At 39.9% G+C, this 21,573-nt stretch overlaps 1 protein-coding gene across 2 annotated transcripts; it reads right to left on the reverse strand.

Annotated features, from left to right (window-relative positions):
- Window positions 1-802: 802 nt before the first annotated feature.
- On the reverse strand, window positions 803-20,936 carry ppl (periplakin). 2 transcript variants are annotated; one of them, XM_014966863.2, is made up of 23 exons: window positions 20,661-20,936; window positions 15,228-15,324; window positions 14,106-14,260; window positions 13,817-13,937; window positions 13,082-13,207; window positions 11,392-11,433; window positions 11,140-11,301; window positions 10,950-11,057; window positions 10,145-10,240; window positions 9,934-10,056; window positions 9,697-9,843; window positions 9,091-9,126; window positions 7,938-8,089; window positions 7,740-7,849; window positions 6,763-6,920; window positions 6,497-6,675; window positions 5,667-5,805; window positions 4,936-5,129; window positions 4,694-4,844; window positions 4,520-4,603; window positions 4,317-4,433; window positions 3,978-4,070; window positions 803-3,900 (listed from the first exon to the last, which is right to left on the reverse strand). In XM_014966863.2, exons 1-23 carry the CDS (start codon window positions 20,723-20,725, stop codon window positions 1,228-1,230), a joined length of 5,328 nt encoding a protein of 1,775 aa, XP_014822349.1. In that variant the 5' UTR covers window positions 20,726-20,936; the 3' UTR covers window positions 803-1,227. The 2 variants fall into 2 exon arrangements, with proteins under 2 accessions (XP_014822349.1, XP_014822348.1); XM_014966862.2 differs by having other exon boundaries at window positions 7,938-8,092.
- Window positions 20,937-21,573: the final 637 nt, after the last annotated feature.

The following is a 21,573-nucleotide window of genomic DNA, read 5'->3' on the forward strand; positions in this document are numbered from 1 at the left end:
GTTATTCTCCTTGGATTGAATGTTCAGTGATGAGGCTTTAATGTCTTCCTCAGTCTCCATGAACACTTTGTATGGCATATATGCTCTCACATAACCTAGTTTAGGAACAACCAACATCTTCTGCATAGCTCCATGTTTCCCCTTCCTGAAAAGGTTTTCAACCATTTACATTGTTTCAGCTGATAACTTAGTTGGAGCCTTGTTTCCTTTCAATAATCAAGATACAACAGCAAGCCAGCTCTTGAGTGCAGACACATTGTCTTGATCATGGTTAACATTTAATTTTTTTCTTATTATTCATAAAAATATGTGTGCTGGTAAGTAGGTTATTTATTAATTTTCTTTTAGCACCAATCTTGTACCTTTTTGCTTTAAACAAAAGTGTTGCTGGACCATTTCTATTTTATGTCTTTTTTTGGGTTGCTGCAGATCTGTTGGGGTCTCTTCTTGTTAAAAGTGAGTTTATTTAACCTTAGCAGCAACCCCTCCTCCTGATCAAGCATATTAAGGTAATTACTTGATACATTGAAGCAGGTTACTTTGATAACTTCTTACCAATTGGGATTATAAACTCAATTTGACAACACTAGGACCAAATTTAGGATAAATGCATATGAATTTGATTAAGTCCCTATGAATTGATCGAGCTGGTTTTATATTCTTGATATGAACTGGATTGATTTCTTTAGTTTAGATGACATTTGTTTTGCTTGGTGTCATATACATGAACAAATTAATTTAGCTGAATGAGTCAGTTTTAATGCATTTTTGCTTAAAGATACTAAAATAAAAAGCCAAACAGTCAGCTTAAAATATATTTATTTAAAGCTTGATGAATAAAGAGGTGGATGAATAAACAGCATGTAACCAGAGGGAATCCCTATGAAGTGAGGAGACATTTTAAACCCAGTACAATGATCAAATGAAAAAAATGATCAACCCTCCACCTACTCAAAGAAATTAAAATTTATCTTAACTTGTCTTCTCCAAAACCTCCAGTGGCTGTAAAGGTACTTCATAACCAACCATGTATTCAAGTGCAATAAACCTGAATATGCACAATCAAATAAATACATAGTTTGGAAATTTAAGGCAGGAAGAAGGCCTGGTTGCCGCAGTATTAAACAAAATGGTATTAATACCAGAGTGACGAGATAGAGAACAGCATGGAGACCATTAAACAGATGAGTACAGATGGTGGTCAGTGTAGCATGTGAATGGTGAAGTTTACTTTTGCTTGCTTGACACCATTACACCAAACTCCTGGATGGATATTTCTTTGTTTAGGTACTGCTGATGCTGACGTTCTGTGATGTGCCCAAGACGTAGTGCGTCATCAATGGAAAACTTCTTCCCTGATTTTCTGTCATGAAGCACAGAAGACTCTCCAGACGGGCCTTTAACTGTGATCTCTTCCCAATCACACTCCTGGCTCTGCAGGTTAACAAACATCTTCCAGTCGATCAACCCTAGTCGGTATGCCTCTTCAGGTCGCATCTCTTTTCCCGAATCAGGATCAATGACGACAATGGATCTGCGGAGGTGACTTTCTCTTTGCTCTCTCTTCATCCTCACTGCTGCCAGGTTCTTTTTAAGCTTTTCAATCTCCTCATCTTTTTGGGCCGTTATGTTTCTTAGATCTGCGAGTTCCTTCTGAAGTGAGTCAAGCCTCAGCTCCAAGTTCCTGCCATCTTCCCTGGGTGCAGACTCAGTGATAAGCCGAGTCTCTTTATAGGTGATGTCAATTTCTGAACGAAGTTTGCGGATCTCATTCTGTAGCCTTTGGTTTTCTTGTTGGAGGCGATTACTTTCGTCACGGATGTAGTCCAGCTCTTTAGTGGACTTTGTGTTGGCAAATTCCATGTCGGACAACTTGGAGGTGAGCATAGACAACTCCTGGTCAAGATCACGCTTTCTCCTCTTCTCCTCTTCCAACATTCTCCTTAGGTTTTCAATTTCAAGCTCAGCCTCTGGGTCCCTCTCCACTTGGACTTTCTCTGTGCGGACAACTCTTTCCTTCACATCCATCTTCTCCAGGGTGAGTTGCTGCTGAATGAGAGCGTTCAACTCTTTCTCAAGCAGGGTACGTTTGTGTCGTTCTTCGTCAAGCTGCAGTTTGAGGATAGAATGTTCCTTCTCCTGTTGGGGATCCTGCTGAAGTACAACCTTCTGTTTGACAGTCACCTTTTCACGGTTTTCTTTGTCCCGGATCTCCAACTCGTTAAGTCTGACACGAAGTCTCTGGATCTCCAGCTCTGCTTCACGCCTTGCTTTGCGCTCTTGCTCTAGTTCTCTCAGTTGCTGGTCCAGATCAGCAATCTGTCTCTGCAGCAGAAGGAGCTCTGATTGAAGATTCTCTTTTTGTTTTTGCTCACTGTTGATACTTTGTAGGAAATTGTCACACTCTGACTTGAGCACAGGGTCTTCTTCCATTTTAATCACTTCTTGCTGAACAATCTTCTCTCGCACCTGAGACAGATCTATCTTCTTTAGCCTAATCTTTTCTTCTTGGGCTAACCGTTCTCCCTCAAGATCAAGACGTTTCTTCTGTTCATCAGCCAGCTTCTTTTTCAGAGTCTCAATCTCTTCTTTAGTCTTGGGATCTTCTCTGTACTGCACCACTTCATTGACCACCTCTTTCGTCTGTATTTGCGGTTTAGTTGCCTTCCATCTTTCGATCTCATCCCGGAGTTGACGGATTTCCATCTCAGATTTTTCTGTCAGGTGAGTTTTATCAACAATTTCGTTGCGAAGTCTCTCCAGCTCTCTTTCCGTCTGTGGATCGGTCTTATATTTGATCACTTCTTTGATGATCTCTTTGACTTCGACTTGAGGTCCTCTGTTCCTTAGCATAGCCAGCTCATCCTGCAGGGATTTCAGCTGGAGCTCAGCATCTCTGTAGCGCCGCTGTTGCTCCACAACTTCGAGACGGAGGTTGGCCACTTCATTCTCAGCCTTGGGGTCAGGGCGGACAATTTCACGCACCTTCTCCTGAACCACAATCTTAGACTTCTCTTCTTCCAGGCTCTGAATTTTCCTCTGGAGGTCTGTCTTCTCCCGTTGTGATGATCTTCGCTTGGCCTTCTCATCCTCATACTGCCTTCTCAGGTTTTCTACCTCTCTTTCAAAGACAACATCTTTCTCCACTTTCAGCACCTCCTTGATGGAAATCTTCTCCTCAGCAATTGCCTTCTCCTTCTCCAATCTTCTGAGCTTCTCCTGAAGGAACTGCAACTCATCCTCCAACTGCTTCCTGTTATCCATTTCTTTCTGTTTTCTGTCAAGGAGAAGACGGTACTCTGACTCAAGTTGTGGGTCGTTTTGGACCTTGATCACTTCCTCCTCAGTGATCACTTCCTGTTCCTTGTTTTTCTCCTCAGCCAGTAGGGTAACCTGCTTTTGGATCTGAACCAGCTCATTGTCTTTCAACATCTTGTGTCTTCTTAGTTCTTCTAGCTCATCCCGAAGCTTGCGAATCTCCTCCTCCTGACCACGGTCTCTCTCAATGCGCAAAACCTCTTTGACCGTGTACTGCTGTGCTCCTTCTTTGACCTCTGTCTCAAGGCCACGCAGCTTTAGCTTGAGCACCTCCAGGTCATTCTCCAGCACATGGGTGGTGCGGCGCTCCTCTGACAGCTTCTGCTGAACCTTGTGTACCTCCTCATCCAACTGAGGATCTGGAACCTTTTTAATGAGCTCCTTCTTGACGATGGTATCTTGGGGCTTTTGACCTTCCAGGAGGTAAATGTCAGTCTGAATGGTCTCAATTTCTTTTTCTAGCTGCTCTCGCCTGTGGATCTCATCTTCCAGCTGCTTTCTGATTCGCCACGGCTCCTCTCCCGGGGCAGCAGCATTGACTGATCTTACGGTGGAAGACTGAATCATAGGAATTTCAGGTTGCTGTAGAGAGAGATCCATCATTAGTATCTCAATTAATGTTTTATTTATTTCTCAATGTAGATGCAAAATTATTTCACCTGGCTAAGAAGATTTTGGGTGAACTCAAGATTCTGCAGCCTTTGCTTGTTCACGGCATTCACCTCTGTGAACTTTGCTTCCATGGCAGCTTCCTGGAAATAGTTAAATACAAAGTCAAACAAGGCACACAAGGAAGTAGACTAAATAGAAACCTTTATGTTCAATTTGATAATACTAAAGTTATTTAGTAAAAAGTGTTATTGATTAAATATTATCCAGAGAACACTTATTTTCCGAATTAAATGCCAGAGTAGAGGGTCTGAGTCTTGGTTCAGTACACAGCATCAGTAACAGATTTCCTTTACGGTTTTAAACATTCAGTGTATTTTAAACATCACCTCTGCTTTCACTGTCAAAGCAGGGGATTCCAGTCTGCTCCTCTTGTAGGACTGGGGGACAAGTCCATCCTCCAGATCCAGAATGGACCGGAATTTCTCAGTCTCAGTCTCATAGTCCTAGAAAGACAAATCAGTCAACCGTTAACTGAACTTTCACATGGTGTTTTCTGGTCATGGTGGTGAAATCATATAAAATGTGTCACCTTGACGGCCTGCTGGTAAAGCTGGGCATTTTTTGACAAATTGTTCAAGTCTGACTCCTTTCTTGAAATGTCAGACAGCAGGTTCTGTAGAAACAGAGCTGTTTTAATATAAAGAGAACATATTTACAGAACAAGAATCATGAAGGGTTCAGACCACCTCACTGCTCATCTCACCCTCTGATTCTTCAGCTTGGCGTCTAGTTGTCTTAGGTCATCAGTTTCACGGGGCTCATAATTTGGGATATGGGACAGCCAGGAGTTCAGGCTGCTATAGTCATTCTGGTAATTCTTGTAAGCCATCTTGGCTCTCTGTAGGCTTTGAGACCTGTGTTGTACATGGAGCAGCACAGATCATTAGCCAAAAGTTGCTGGTGTGTGGTGCTGGGTGCACAGGTTATGAAAATATTCCACCTCACCTGGTGTCGATCTGCCTGTTGAGGTTGTTGTAGCGCTTGTTGAGTTTCTGAACATCAGCCTCCTGCCGATCGATGTCAGGACAATGCTCCTGGAAGTCCCTGGCCATGGTGTCACAGCTGCCTTTGGCCAGGCGCAGGTTCTGCTCCGTTTCAGAGATCACTGACCTCTGAGCCTTCAGGTCTGACCCCAAGTCCTGATAGCACATTATGATACGTTCTTGTTAGTGATGCTGACAGAAGTCGTTTGTCATCCCAAAATGATACATGTTCTTCTATTTACTAGTGTAGTGGAAGCTCTAAAACCAAACTAGAATAGAAATATGGCTGTTTTGTCAGAGCAAATTTTATTCCTTAAATAGTTTTGAACATCTCTTCAAATTGATCAGTCTCTCCAGGATTTCAGTTGTTTTGCGATTCGTTTGCAATTAAAATCACAAATTTGATGGTACCAATTTAGAAATAATTGCAAAAAAAAAGTTGCAATATTTGCTCTTTTGCACAGCATTAAATGTGAATTTTAGTTTCTCCATTTATCGGTTACAGACTGTAACTTGACATCAAGTAAGGCTGAGGAACAGTGGAGTCGAAATAAGAAATACTGCCAATAATGGCCTCAAAACAACTATATTATCATTTATCACAATAATTATTGGAACAGTTTATTGTGTATGAAAGAATTACATTCGTTTGAAAGGTTTCAGTGTACTTAGGAATAGTAAAAGCCAGCTTACATCAAGTTCTCTCTGCATTTTCTCCACTGAGGGGATGTCAGCTGGAGCAACCTCCTCCCTGGCCAGCGTGTTCTCGTAGGTAGACAGTAAAGTCTTCCCTTTCTGAATAGAGGTCTCCAGCTGGTTGGAATTCTTCAGTCTAAAACACAAAGGCAGCCAACTTCAATTACAACATGGATTTAAACAACTCAAACTAAACTGAAATAAATTCAGGAACTTGGACACTTGTGCTAGGAGTAGGGATAGACCAATCCACTATTCACTTCTGATACAGATATCGGACATTTAGTATCGACTGATACCGATCTAATACAGAAAAATAGAGCTTAGAATTTTTTTGTATTTTGTTTTAGTTTAACCACACACAAAAAATTTATTAATAACTCTGCACCAGTGCAGCACACTTAAATACACCAAAAGCTTCATGAGCTTGGTCAAACATGTAAGCATAACACAACTTTAATGTGTTCAGTCAGAGTATAATGTAAAATAAATAATAAAGAAACCCTACCTCAGTCAAACATCTAAAAAACTGCAATAAACCTGCTTCCAAATTGTTCAGAAAATGTAATTAGAAATCCTAAATATAATGGAAAATAAAGAATTAAGTCACTCAGAGCTCAAAGCATAGAATTAGACTCATTAGATTTGCCCTTAGGGGTCGATGCACTGTCTTGTTACAGGGTCAATAATTTCTAATATTTCTAGATCTAGTTGTTTTTCCATCATCAGGATTTACGTAGATATTAATATCAGATTGGTGCATCTCTAGCTAGGAGCACAGCTAATTCTGAGAAAAACAGACAAAAAAAGCACATCAGGTCACATACTTGTCCTCGGAGCACTGAAGAAGCTGCTCAATCTTGGTGTACTTCCTGTTGGCCTCATCCACCTTGCTGTGAAGCTGAGGAGCACTGGGGGAGTTTGGGTTTGAAGTCAAGAAGCTGTTTGCCTCTGCAACTTTAGAGGTCTTCTCTGGCTCAATCCTGCGGACAGTTGAAGCGATGTTCTGGAGAGAAACGTCCTCAGAGCATTAATGCTTCCAGAAAACATGAAGGTGTGACATCAGAGGACAGAATCGAGCTGAGTTTGTTACCCTTATGTCCTGCAGGCGGTCAGCACTGTCCGGCACGGTCCGGTTCTGCTCCAGCGGTGGGCGTACTCGAGCATAAATTTCTTTCTCCTGTTTGTCCAGGTCACTGACCACCTTATCAAGACCGGCCATCAGCTGGCGGCACTGTTGTTCATCCTTGTCTGCAGCCACAGAGCATTACCAGACAGTGAATGGGAGCCCAGCAGGCCGTAAAACATCACATTTATAGCTGCAGTATGTGACTTTCATAAAAGAGTATATTTTTACCCATGTGTTGAAACTGTCAGTATGTCGTATAATACCAGACAAATCATTTGTGAAAAAAATCTCCTTTGCCTTCTTCCTGTGATAACTATAACAATCAATCAGAGCCAAGGGGAAGGTCTTCGCATTGCCAATCATGCTTGTGTACATCTTCCCCCCCATCAGCACAGCCCATCAGGAATGCTACGGCTAGTTGCAGCCATTTGACTTTCTGAGCTTCCTAAAATCTTTCATCAGATTTTAGTCAGGTGTTTAGAACCTAAACTATGTGAAAAATTTAAATTTACCTTCCAGAGAGATACATTAATCTATAGAACACCTCAACTGTCCTCATGGACACATGGATAACATACAAGCATTTTGATTGTGAGTTAATGTATTAAAGAACAATCATACTCAATTCTTTTCAGAATAAACCTTGAAGTAGTTAGACTTAATGTTTATTTACGTCTTGTTTCATTCCTTAATTACTGAGATACATTAGTGTGACTACTAAAAGGTTAGACTTGTTATAATTATTACATTTCATTCAAAGTGTGAATATTGTGATTCTGAGAATAAAAGTATTTCCATGATTGTTTCCCTCTCGTTCCTTTCTATGAAGCAAGTGCTGACTGATTTTAATAATGATGCTGGTACAATTTTACAATGCAAATATAAATAAAAAGCTCATCTATGCTATTAGGCATCCGTTCATTGGAACATGTGTCTTGTACCTGTAGCCGTTCCTGCTCCACTCTGCTTCTTCAGCTCCTCAAATCTTTTCAGCAGAGCTGCTTTGCTGGACGCCAGTTTCTGCTTGACAGCTTTCTGTTGACTAGCCAAGCTGCAGGGAGACAATGCATGTCATTGCAGTAACCCTGGAGTAAAACAAGTCATTTTGGTCCCTTGAAAACTCAGCTGAACACACTTACTTGTCAGAAATGGCCACCGCCTCTGGGTCAGTGGGTGGGATCATGAAGCAGATGCCTGGAGCATTGATCTTATGTCCCGTTTGATCCTTCACATCCCATCTGGACCCATTGTTTCGGAGCAGGGTGTACATTTCTCCACGAATGATTTGATCCTGCTGAAGAATAAGAAACTGTCACCTTTTCATGATCAGAAAAAAAAAATTCACAACACAGAATAAGGAAGCCTGGAATATTTTTCTGTTTCTGACAAACTTCATCCTAATTCCTGAACAGGTGCTGCAATGACAAAGATAACCTGGAAATGAAGATCTTTGCTTCAACAACACTGAAGATGGATACAAAAGTTCCTCTGACTTCTTTCCATCTCTCCTTTTGACCCCAGGGAATATTAAAGAGGTTCTAAAGGGATTTAAATACATTATGGGGTAATCCCCTAAGTTACATGACTGCTACTCAGCATAAAACCAAGTGAGGAAAGGTGTTTATGCAAGCAGTCAGATCATGGAAGACATTTGAGGATTAAAGCCCTGACAGAAGTTGGGATGAAGAGAGCTGTTTGGAACAAAAAGAAAACTAGATGACAGGAGGAAGAAAAATAAAAATAGAGAGAAAGAAATCTAAAGAAATTTAAAAAGGAGCCTGCCAAAGTGCATTATCTATCGGTCAGACTTAAATTTGGCATTCTGATGCTGAAAATTAGCAGCACTGCTGTGGTTAACTAGAATATAGCTAATATCATGGGGTTTATTCCATTTAGTATGTAAAGCTTAGACTTTATATAAAAATAAGCTCAAATGCTAATGTTAGCTTAATGCTACTATTAGTATGTGAATTATAGTTGCATGTGGGTTATAACTAGCATACTGACTAACATTTATTTACTCCATTCAGAATTCAAACAGTGTAAAAGCTAAAATGAGCTAAAATGCTGTCGTCATCTAAATTACTCAGTACCATGTTAAACACCAGTAACATGGACTAAGACTGCAAAGTGCAGTGCATGAGCTAAAATTCGCTCATACACTAATTTTAGCTAGTGTATGAGCTAATATAAAAATGAGCTCTCAGCTTAATGTAGAGAATGAAGCTTTTATTTTGCTAATTTCAGTAAGTTTCACTTTAAAAGTTTACCAGTCCCATATGTGACATGTACCTTTGGGGTTTTCACCGTCTTCATCTCCAGCATCTCCTGGACAGACAACATCACAGCAGTTAATAAGACGGATCAGCAGGGGTCACACTTCCTGAGAGTCCTCAAGAAGAGCAAACTGGATTCTAACCTACTGCTGACCTTCTACCCATCTTCTGTTGAGAGCCTGCTGACATACTGTGTTACATGACATAATGCTTAAAAAGGTAGATTTTACCTTATGCTGCCCATTTAAAACCATTAGATTCATTACTATTAAACCAAAGAGCCAGAAAATCTGTAAACTGACTTGAAATTTAAAACACTTGGATTTCATTACACATTCATATCATCCATTAACAAACTACAACAGTACAAACCCACTTGTACAATATTTCATCAGTAATTTCAGATCAGCAAATCCACTTGTTTACACAGCTGTAGAAACATGAACTTACTGATTTCTGGATGCACAAACATACAGAAATCATCAAGAGAAAACAATTCAATCTGAATATGGAACATATTGATAGTGTTACCATTTAACTGTGTTATTGTAAAGTTAGCAGATGAATGAATCTCTAAACTTGACCACAAGTTCTGACGGAGTGGAAGTTTAAAACCACATACTTCCTGTGGTTCAAAGTCACACAGAGCTTCAATGGGCAGCAGCTTCTGGGGGGTTTCTCTCCGGTACTTCAGAGGCAGAACCTGCAGGCTCCGGCTTTGGAGACCCTTGACCCGCTCGTCAATGTGATCCACTGCCTTAGCCTGGTCCTAATCAAACACAAATAGAATGAAAAGAACTGTCATACCACTCCAGAAATGTTTTAGACACTTTTTAGCTTCCTTCCAAATGAAGCTCACATCCAGCTCGGAGATCAGGCTCTGCGTCTGATAAACATCTTTGTACTCTGGGCTGTACTTCTGGTTGATTTCCGTTTCCAGCCGCTTCAGCAGGTCCTGAGTGTCGCGTGCTTCCTTGTGGAACTGCAAATGAACAGACATCAACAAACAGGAATTAGCTTCAGCTCTTTGTCTCTCTGGGCTTAAAAGTCCCCTGTCCTTGTCGGCTGACCTTGTGATATTCATCCATGTGCTTGAGATGACTTTCCTCACAGATGAGCAGGTTCAGGTACTCTTTCCAGTCAGCATGGACCGCTTCATTGTGCGCCTGACGACATCACATGGGGATTATTGATCAAATTCATAATCCCTATGTTCAAACATTTCAGATACAGACCAATTTGGCCAAACAGGTGAACTGACATATTGTCAAATTTGTTTAATAAGTGTATACTTGCAGCTTTTTGTCTTTGAAAAATAAAATCACAAACTGTTAGAGTTTATCAGTAAAATAAATCCAAGAATTTGCATACATTTTCTTTTGATTAGTTTTAGTCAATATTTCCGAGTAGAAATTGTAGTAGCTATCACTGAGCAAAACAGCCAATAATGACTGATCATTTTGCTCATCTGATTGATCCTCTCATGCTAGAAAGAACCAAATTGATTTGTGATTAAGATATGTGACTAAAATAGTAAAATCCAAGTCTTTTCTAACACGGTGCCATGGGAACCGTTTCCCTGACTACCAGAGCTACCATGTGTCAATCACCAACACTGTGCCTCAGTATTAACATCATCTAGCAAGTTGGATGCTAGCCTCCATATTATTAAGGTAGGAACCAAATTTATATTCTTATTCTACTAAAGAAACATTATGATTAAAAAATATATTGACAGAATATGCAACACAACACAAACCATCTAACCATAATTTTCAATTCCAATCAAAATGTCATTAATTTTACTTTTATTAAACACTGAAGTTAAATGCTTGATTAGAATGTAAATATTTAACTTTGTTTTTAATACTGTACCTCTATGACATTCTTTGCTGGGTGTTGTGCATCTATCAGACTGTTTGCATCTTCATTCAGCTTGCTGATGGTAGACTCCTTGCTCTCCAGACATTTATTGATAAAGTTCTGTTGGGTTGAGATAAATTAGATTCATGTCTAATTTGCTCTTATTTTTAGATCTGCATTATGGGTCTGTCATTCAGTCTACCTCATACTGCCTTCGGCGGGCGGGGTAGTCCAGGTTAGCATCACTCCAGTCATAGTCAAACCTCTCCCGTCCTTGCTGGTCCATCCAGAAAAGTTCATTGGTGCAGCGCTGCATGAAGTCCCGAAGGCTCAGCAGATGGCGCTGGCGAGCACTAGAGCTGGCCTTGTTGAAAGAAGAAAGAAACAAAATTGCATATTTTCTGTGGAAATGGTTGCAGTCTGACTCAGCCGTGTGTTTGTGTGGATTTATTACCAGCAGTTTGTCATATTTGGACCGGAGGCCGCTGAGGTATTCCTGTCCCATTGAGCAACATCAAGACAAAAATGGAGGAGTTGTTATATTAGACACACATTCAATAAAGAACAGTACATATACATATACAATTGTTTTCAAAGTGTCTTAAGTCTGAAATGCCATGTAAGAATTTATCCAACTGTTATATCATTGATGTGAGACATTCGTCACTCTTGGCTCTGACTACACATCTAAACAGAATTATCTACAGAAGTTGCAGTCAATGCTCCACAATAAGCCATCACCATTATTAACCTCCTCAATGTTTTTATGATCTTGTGACAATCCTGTCGGCTCCCATTGCTGAATAAACTTGAAAAGCGACCGACAGACAGTGGCATCCATTATTGTTTCTGTAAACAGAGTGCTGCTGTGTGATGTTAACGCTCTTCTTCTGTGTATACGAGGCACTTTGGGGTCATAAACTGCTCATACAGAGGTCTGATTGTGGTCGCATTTGATTAGCAGTATGAATGACCACACAAACAAAAAGGATTTCAGCAAAAAAATAAAAATAATAAAAAATGCTCATCAATACCTGCTGTTGTGAACATAGCCTATTATTGTGGAGTGAAATGTATATGTTTTTTCACCATCTTAATTGTGCATTTTTTGACTTATGTGACTTATACTCTATTTGACCAAACATTCAACATAGTGTATTTTCCAGTCAAACTACATCTGAAAACTTTGAGTTTAATCAGGTATGAAATGTCCACTGAGGAATCTATAATCTTTTACATTCAAAGATGTGCAGCCACCTTAGTTATTGCTTAACTAGCTGATCATAGGCTATAATACTACAATGAAACCAGTCAAAATGTTTCTTAAACATGTCATTAAGATTATGAGTTAAAAGAATAAGGCGCTAATATATCACTGCAACATTATTAAAGTAGTATGATTTTCTAAATAGGACAGATCTTCACAAATTTGCAGATTTATGCTTAATTTACAACAACTCAGTCATAGAAACAACAGTGACTAGACGTCCTGTGTTGTCTGAGGAAGAGCACCTTCAGTCAGTCAGCCTGCTCTGGGTCAGCTGCCCAGGAATGAAACCCACAACCAGATGAAACCAGAAAAACAACTGAATTTAAAGACTTTCACTAAACATCTGGAAAAAGTCTTGTTGATTCATACAACAGGCCTTGTTGTATAAATCAGCATGGTTCTTTAGTCAGGACTAAAGAATGTGAATCTGTATTGTTTATTTGTATCATCTGTTTTCTGAGCAGAAAAACTGAAATTAACAGAATCTAAAGGATTGTACTAAACATCTGAAAAAAAGGTTTGTTGATTCATACACCTGTCAGAACTAAAGAATGTGGATCTGTTGTCCTGTGCTGTTTGTTTGCATCATCTGTTTTCTGAGCAGTAAAGTTTTGTTGTCTTTTAATAAGTCTGGTTTTGTTCAGACTAATTTCATGTACTGACTAACTGTGTGTTTTACTTATATTCTTGAATTGTATTGCTTTAACATCATGGACAGAAAACTACTACATACATAAATAGCCTTTTGACTAATCCTGTCCATTTAGATTCATATTATGTCTTCTTTTTTACTGAATTGAGTTTACAGAAAACCTGAACAGGTTGGGTGTAATAATGAACTGATCCTGCTTCCCCTTCAGGCTGGTGGTCCTACCTTGTCTCCTCCAGTAGAGATGTGGGGAGCCAGCGCCTCCACCTCGCTCTGGAAGATGTTGTGCTCCTCCACCTCCTTCTCCAAAGTGGGCAGGTCTTCACCAAAGCCCTTGTTGTTCAGGTTTTCCTGAGCACAGAGACAAACACATCCTTCATGTCTTAGTTCAAATTTACAGAAATTTCATTTATTTTTTTTCCCCGACCAATTAAAGTTTAAATATTATTCTCTATTTAAGAGTTCCTGAAAAGTTACTTGTAAGTTAGAAGACTTGGAATAATGCAAAACTAAAATATTTGCGTTAGAGACTAGACCAAAAATACTTGGTAAGATTTTGTTTTTGTAGAGGATGGATACAAATGTTCATCCACACCAATTTGTAATATTAATCCAGACCTGAATGAAGCCAACTGGGAAACTGGACTTTTCCCAAACCATGTGGTGAAAAGTCCCACATCTCTGCCAGCAATAAAATGTGTTAAACATTCTTCCTACTCCATCTTTAACTCCTCAATATTTGGAAGTGTAGCTAACACTTTGTTCACTTCCTCCACTGTCAAACTACAACAAATGTCAAACTGAAATTCTAAGAGCACACAAAACTGACTTCATCTGATGGAGAAATCCAGATCAATGGGAGAAATCAGTGCAGGGAGATGAGAATTGAGCAGAATTGCTTAGGAAGGCCACAGCCAGGCCAGTTGAATACTAAAGCAGCAGGCGTTATGAATGTCTTACCAGTTTGTCTTCCATGATGTTGCCCCAGTTAACGCTGGGCATCCCCTCCGCGCGGTTCAGGTGGTAGATCCGATCATGGTCCTCCTTCAGCTTATTCACCCTCTCTCGCAGCTGAATCATGCTGAATACAAGAGACGACAGAAAGGTGTGACTAACATTTGGAATGCACTCTAAGCAACAAGCAAACACTGTAAAACAGGAGCAGGTATTACAAAATGAGAGATCTGGCTGAGAAAAGGCAGAGTGTTCTGGTGAGACAGAGCAGCAGTGTTGAAGCATCAGGACTCACTCTTGCTGAATCATCTCCGCCTGAGGATGCTGGAGGCGCTTGGTTGCACGGGCATCTTCATCCAGGGTATTGAGCAGCTCCAGAGAGTTGAGGATTCTCTTATTAGTATCATCCTGATACAGAGGCTGCTTCCCTTCGTTGATCTTACCAACATCCTGCAAAAAAAAAAAGATATCAGAGATGACTAAATACTTCTGTTTCACCCTGTACAGGCTGGGAGGTTGCGTGGCTCAACCATCTGGCTTCATTCAGAGCCCCAACGTCACATTTAACCAGAGCAGGTCTGGGTCACTCTCCTTTGTGAGGATCATCACAGGATCATCTGGAAACCACTTCTGATCAATTCCTGACATCAGCTGTCTGCATGTACCTGCTGCTTCCAAATCAAATTATTTTCATACAGTGGGGTGAAAAGGTGTTTGCCCCCTTCTGAATTTCCTTTGTTTTTCACGCTTCAGTGTTTCAGAACATCAAACCAATTTAAACATTAGTCCAAGACAACACCAGTCAAAACAAAATGTAGGTTTTTTAAGAAAGGTGTTTTTTCACTAAGGGAGTAGCTGCGTTTCCATTGCAAATACGGGCAAAATTAGTAATTCCATTAATGTTGAATCATCATTTTTGCAACTGCTGTGTTGTCATTAAATAAGAAACGCAATTAAAATCACACATTAATGAACTTGTTCTCATGATAAGTCAACAAACATGCCACACTGTCATCCTCCAACTACTTCCCATTGTGTTCTCTGTGTTTTATGGCAGTGGCGCCATTCGGCTGTTGATCATACGATCCGATAAAAAAAGTATTTCTACTGAAGGTTTGTGAGATAAACCAATTTTGATACAATCAGAAAAAAATACACCTTATCCTGACACAAGAGTTTTTGCAAAATTGGTGCATTTCCGTTAAGCAAATTATCTTTGAAATATCAAATTACACAAACATATGGTCAATGGAAATGCAGCTAGTGGTGAAACTTCCCAGGAGTGGACGGCTGACCAAAATTAACCCAAGAGCTCATGGCCTGCATAGCAGAGTTCCAAAGTGAAAATCACCGTTGAGCATTATTCAGCATCCTGGTACCAGTCTGTTCAGGTGTTTGCGGTCATGCAGGATTTTACCTTGTTGAGGTTCTGCTCGATATCATAGATGTTCTTCTCCACCTTATCAGCGTTCTTCTGCAACTTCTCAACAATGGCAGCCAATTCCGTACCGGTACTGTGGGACAAACACAAACAAATAGGTGAGGGTGTTTTTTGCCATTATTGATAGTGGGGAAAAAACTTAACTTGTTCTTTGTAAGCCTTTAAGTCTGTGTAATAAAAAGCCTCACTCGTCTCTGGAAGAATTGCCTGCAGAAAAATTGAGCAACTGTTTCCAGGGCCGGCCCAAGGCAGAAGAGAACTAAACCTCTACCCAGGTTTTAGTTATTTTTTAATAAGAATACATGTCAAAAGTAGGAAAATGTATTTTTCAATGTAGAACTAGTCACCAGACAGAGGAAAATACTCCGTTTGGTAGTCATGCTAGCAGCTGTAATTTAGCATTGCTAGCTCATCATTTGCTAATCATTGCTGCTTGTGTCTCTGTTGGGATCATATTTTATCCACATTTCAACAGAAACTAATCACTGAGAATATTCCATGTGTACTCATCAAACTGTCCTCTCTTTCTCAACTCTGGGTTAGATCATTTATTAATAACAGAAGCAGAAATATCTCACCACATCGTAAAAAGTATAAAAATTAAAAAGAATAAGCATATTTGCAAATTACAATAAGGAAATTTGAAATTTAAATACAATGTACTCAAAACAACAAATCTCTATCTTGGTAGACTATTGCTAGAACAATAAGTCAGAGAGATAACCTTGTTTTAACTGATTTACTTATGTTTATTAAGCAAACAATGTGAAGTAAATAAATTATTTAATTTATTGTTGACATTATTCATAAAGCAGAACATTCTGGACAGTGTTTTAAAGTGAAATTATTTTTATTATTCTGTGGTTGCTGGATGCTGATGAGTTTATCTAGAAGTGGGGGACCAAACCAAACCCTGCTTTGGGCCTCAGATCAGTTTTGGCCTGCAGCTGCAATATGATTGGCTCGTCCTGAACTGTAAGAAATGTGACAGAATGAAGAACAAATTTCTTTATAGAAAGGCAAATTGGCCTGGCTCGTTTCTTCCTCATTCCATCCTTCAGACACACCTGGACCAGTCGCTATGACAACCAAGGAGCAACTGTGTTCCTCAAAGCCTAAATGCAGGCTTACATGTTCCTGTTGAACTCAGCACCTTTATCCATCACATTTATTACAATGTTACTTCCGTAAAACAATTATTTAATAAATGTTTCATTCTAGGCTTAATTTCCAGGGTTGCTTCACCTGTTTTAATGTGGTTTGATATGAAACCTGGAAAAACGAGAGACACCAAGACAGGGAGGGAGGAAAATAAATGAACCTGATATCTCAGGTCATTTATACGGTTATTTTCCATTAGAAAGTTTCATTTTATTGACTGATCAGAATTGATAGATCCATTTAATTCCACAGTTTATCCACCAGAGAGCACTCACACTTTAATTTCGACAATGTACTGCACGTAGATTTTTTTGATCACATTACTTAGTTAGAAAAAGAAAGAGAAAAAACATAAACCAACTGTTGCTTTTTGTCCTTTCTGATTCGGTGCTGGGGCGTTCCTCATCCCAGCCCGTAACGATTGTTCCAAACGTTACGTGATTAGTAGTGGAATGTCTCCTGACCTCAGTATATACACAAGTAATCTCCAGTGCTTTAGTGAACACACTGCAGAGTTTTCACTGCCTCTCTCTCACACACACTTGGGTTCTGAGTGGTTTCTGACACCGCTAGGCTTAGTGAAAATACAGGAAATATGCTGAGACAAGTCTGCTGTCATCTGCTGCGCTTCTTATGCCCGTCTCCTCAGTCAGTCTTAGAATAAGCAGCGCTGAACATGTCTCATTACACTGTAGATACCCAAAGGCTCTTATACCTACAATCCACCCCACACAAGAAGCCATAGAGTCAGCTCTGTAGTGAGTCGTTTCTAATAAGAGCTCTGAACTCTTATTGTTTAGAGATTTAATGAATTAAACTATTAATCTTTTGAGTTTTCTCTTTATATCAACTACTTTACGTTAGAGATGCACTGATCTGATAATATTTGTATCAGTGCCCATATTAAAGAAAATTCTGGATCTGGTATCAATGACAGAGTGCCTGTTCCACAAGGTCAGATCTAGCCAGTCTAATTCTATGCTTTGTGCTAATATATATACTGTATATATTTTTTACATTATATTTAGAATTCCTAATTAATCTGTCAGAAACATTTGAAAGATTGTTTATTTTTACATGTTTGACAAAAGTAGTCAATCTGTTGCTTATGTTAGATTCAGTTTCTTTATTACTTGTTTTACATCATACTCCTAATTGCACTGACTGAAAAAATTTATGTTGTGTTGTTTTTACATGATGGACCAAACTTGTTAAGTTATTGGTGTATTTAAGTGTGCTGCACTGGTGAAGGTTTATCAAATAAATTTGTAATTCAGTACATTTATGTCTGTTTAAAAAGAAAGAAAATATCTTAAGTCAATTCAGCTCTGTTTTTCTAAATTGGATCAATATTGGCCAATATTAAATCTCAGATATCCATGTCAGTGTTGGAAGCAAAAAAAGTGGATCAGTGCATCCCTACTTTACGTTTATGAAAACACTACATTTATAAAAATCCATATAGAATGATCATAATAGAGCCACAAAAGATGAAAAAATAACATGCCAGAACAGGTCTGGAGCCTGAGATTAAACTGAAAGTGCTTCTGCAACTGAAAACTGTGTGTGTGTGTGTGTGTGTGTGTGTGTGTGTGTGTGTGTGTGTGTGGGGTGTGTGTGTGTGTGTGTGTGTGTGTGTGTGTGAGCAAACATCCAGGACCCAGCTCCTCACATACAGGTTATGTAACAGCTGCAGGATGAAGAGCGCAGCGTGGAACTCCACAGCAACCGGTTGAAACACTTAAAAGAGCAAGTTTGAACTAGTGCCCACTGTGGAGTTCTGGCAGCTGGCAGGATTCCAGGTGGGGTGGGGGGGAAAATCTGGATCCAAACCCAAAGTTCTGTGTTGGAAGGAACTAAAGAATGTCAACCAACTGGAAAACACAAGCTTAACCGCTGCTACTGCTTTGTCCTGGCATGACTTGGAGTACTTCTGCTCATCTTTAAAGTAGAGATGATGTGCTTAGTTTGAAACTAAGCACATGGCTGGGAAGAAACCGGCCCTGGTTCAGAAACGGCAGCAAAACACCACCAGCTCAGCCTCAGCTCTGCTGCAGCGTCGCTGGGTCTGACATGCCTCTGGGACCGCCTTGGTTCTGGCTCTGAAGCATTGGATTGGGAAAGACGTGTTGCATGTTTACACGGAGGAAAGGTTCCAATTAGAACCAGAACACAGCAGGATTAGGTCATACAGGGTGTGCCGGGCTGCTGTCACTGGGCTCTGGATCGGAGGCCAGTTCTAGTAGCAGCCTGGACATGGACGCGTCAGGAGACAAAAACTACTCAAGGGCATTCTGTGTTCTTCCTTTTGTCCTTATATGCATAAAACCTTATTTTTTTTTGTCTTCAACTGTTGCATTAACATCTTGCACCGAGTATGTTGGAATGTATATAATCTTCATATAGCAGAAAAACACCAGAACAAGCAGAACTATAAGAAAAACAACGACACAGGGAGGAGCTGCATTATTAGGATTCCTCCTCTGTCAGTGGGTGGCTCTCAGGATCAGCACAAACGATGGAGATAGCTAATCATTTCTGGAAACATTTAGATGAATCAGTAGAAGGACGTGGACCAAACAACTCTTTAGACATCACGATGCTGCAGGGCCGGTTTTAATGACAGGTCAACACATAACCTGGCAGGGAGGGGAAAAAACCCCAGGCCTAAAAGGACGACAGATTAGCTCCCTACACTGCTTCCTGTTTATGAAATACATCAAAACAGACTTTCCAAGAAACTCATCAAGCAGTACTTTGAAATACTACTTAAGAAAAAAAAAGTAATTAAAGATTACAAGCATAAATGGGAATAGTAATTCTTTCATTACACATTATTAATAAAACATTTAAAACAAAACAGAATTGATCAGAACTGGAAACATCAGAAAATCAGAAATTGGTATTGACCAGGAAAAGCCTGATTGGTCCAGCTCTAAGTGTTGATGACAGATGCTTGAGAGCACAACCTGACCAAATCAGAATGAAAAAAAATGTCTGGACAATTTAATGTTCAAGTAAAGAGTTTGAATTCTATGATGCACTGAGCCAGACACTAGAAAGGATGTACAGGGGATCCTACCAATTTTTTTTGAGTGCCTGTTTTGCATACATTATATTTTATATACAAATCACAACCTGATATCAGGTGAGTTGCATTAAAATTTTGGGATTATTGTGGCTATATGGAAAGTTCAATTATTTGAAAAATATTAAGTTTCATTAGATTTCCTTGGGAACAACATATAGCTATTGGCCAAGGGACGTATTTAACCTAAAATACATCAATTCACACCCACTGACATACAGGACCAGCAATTCATGGAATATAATTTGCATTAGTAGAAGAAGTTTTCTGGAGTGGCCAGGGCACCAAAACTAGCTCCAGCCCAGGGCCCCACATCCTTGTAAAACCAGCCCTGATCATACAGTAAATTAAAATATTTTCTGACTCAATATTTACCTAGACATGGTAACTAGATGGAAATAATCAAGTCTGATCAATTCTAGTAAATGCTAACGAAACCAGCTGGGTTTCACCTGGAAGCTGAGAGAATGTCAACGATGTAAAGATGGCAACAGGCGGAGGAGACGGCTTTGGTCTGTAGGTGCAGCACTATTTTGGGAGGGGCAGCAAGAAATTCTTCTTACAGTCTTTCTATGCAGGACAGCTGAATACTTATCGGACCTGTTGGTACAACTTTATAACCCAGCTTATCAGCCACACCCACGCAGCAGTTAAAGCACAAGACGTGAAACTGATTTCTCTGAGTTTTGTCAAAACACAAGATTCTGGCGACCGGATGTGGTTGAATTAAGTCCTCCAGGATCCATATGGATCCATCCAGCTGAACGGAACCAGGGAACAAGGCATAGGGAAAACCGTCTCCACGGATCTGCTCAACCAGAATGACAAGAGCCTGTCCCTGGCAGGGCAGGGCGCGCCTGGTTCAGGACGCACAGCCCAGTCCGTCTATCCCACTTAATACAATACTAACTGCGTCATTTCATCAACTTTTCTTCTGTTTACATATTTTTCTCTCAATCAGTCCGACGACAGAGTCTTAAATAAATAGCTAAGCACAAAGAAAAGCGACAACGTAAAGAACAGAAATTAGGACTGCGCCCAAGGTCACCACAATCCCACCGAGACGTTTTTCTCTACAACACCTGGCACTGAAACAAACACACATAAAAGCACGCGCAAAAGTCTCTACAAAAACTTGTGAAAACACGTCTTACACTTACCTTGATTTTTGCTGCGTCGTAGGCGTAGGGGTGATAGCGGCGGTCTTCTTGCTTTTTTTAAACATGGTGGCAGGTCACCTGTCAGCACCTTCCTCTGATAACTTAGCCGTCAAACGCAGCAGGACAGGTGGACCGCAGCTGGGTGTCGCGTGCTCAGCTTGCGCCGCTGTTGTCGCTCTGGAAGCCGTGGGAGAGAAAAATGTCCTCAAGAGTCTCAGCCTGCCCCTGCCCCTGTCACTGCGCTCACAGTGATAATGGACCCAACAGCACCTGTAACAGTCACTTTTAGTGTTCACACACCCTCTCTGTACACCTAGCAGCCAGCACGGGATGGGCGGGGCCACAGAGGGAGGATCCGCCCCTCCCGCCTCCAGAGAAAATCAGAGAGAGGAAAATCAACAGGTGTTTATATTTCCTGACAAACATCAAAGTTGCTGTACATAAACAACACCATATTTTAGAATTAATACCAAGTAAATATGGCGTCAGTACCCTCAAAAAAGTGAAACATGGCAGTTGTTCGCATTATGTTAATATTTCATTTCAAGTTAACTCATAAACATTGTGTTTTTTTGTGTTCAATTAATTATAACAAAAATGATTGGTAATGATATCAGCCATATATGACATCATTACCAATCATTTTTGTTATTTATATATCATCAAACTTCTGACCTTTAGGTGTTCTGGTGCTCTATCCTTTGAATAATTGTTATTAAAACCTTAGAAAGAATTTGTAGGTGTCTAAAAAACACTTTAATAATATACTAACATAATAAACAGAAACAATAGAGAAACAAAACAAATTTATGTACATTTTTTCCTAAATAAGTCAAGTGCAAAATATTAAAATTTGAGAGCAAATAAAAACAAAATCTTATTGAGGTAGAGTTGAGAAGCTACAACACAAACA

The sequence above is a fragment of the Poecilia mexicana genome, unplaced genomic scaffold (assembly GCF_051168715.1).
Source record: "Poecilia mexicana isolate PSO_F unplaced genomic scaffold, ASM5116871v1 scaffold_8, whole genome shotgun sequence".
Classification (NCBI taxonomy): domain Eukaryota; kingdom Metazoa; phylum Chordata; class Actinopteri; order Cyprinodontiformes; family Poeciliidae; genus Poecilia; species Poecilia mexicana.

Excerpts from the sequence above, each read along its gene's own strand:
- ppl (XM_014966862.2), bottom strand. The coding sequence starts at position 20,725 with ATGTTTAAAAAAAGCAAGAAGACCGCCGCTATCACCCCTACGCCTACG. Across the intron at positions 13,938-14,105 it reads GCGGAGATGATTCAGCAAGA|CATGATTCAGCTGCGAGAGA; the intron begins GTGAGTCCTGAT and ends TCTTGTATTCAG. Across the intron at positions 13,208-13,816 it reads ACATCATGGAAGACAAACTG|GAAAACCTGAACAACAAGGG; the intron begins GTAAGACATTCA and ends CTCTGTGCTCAG.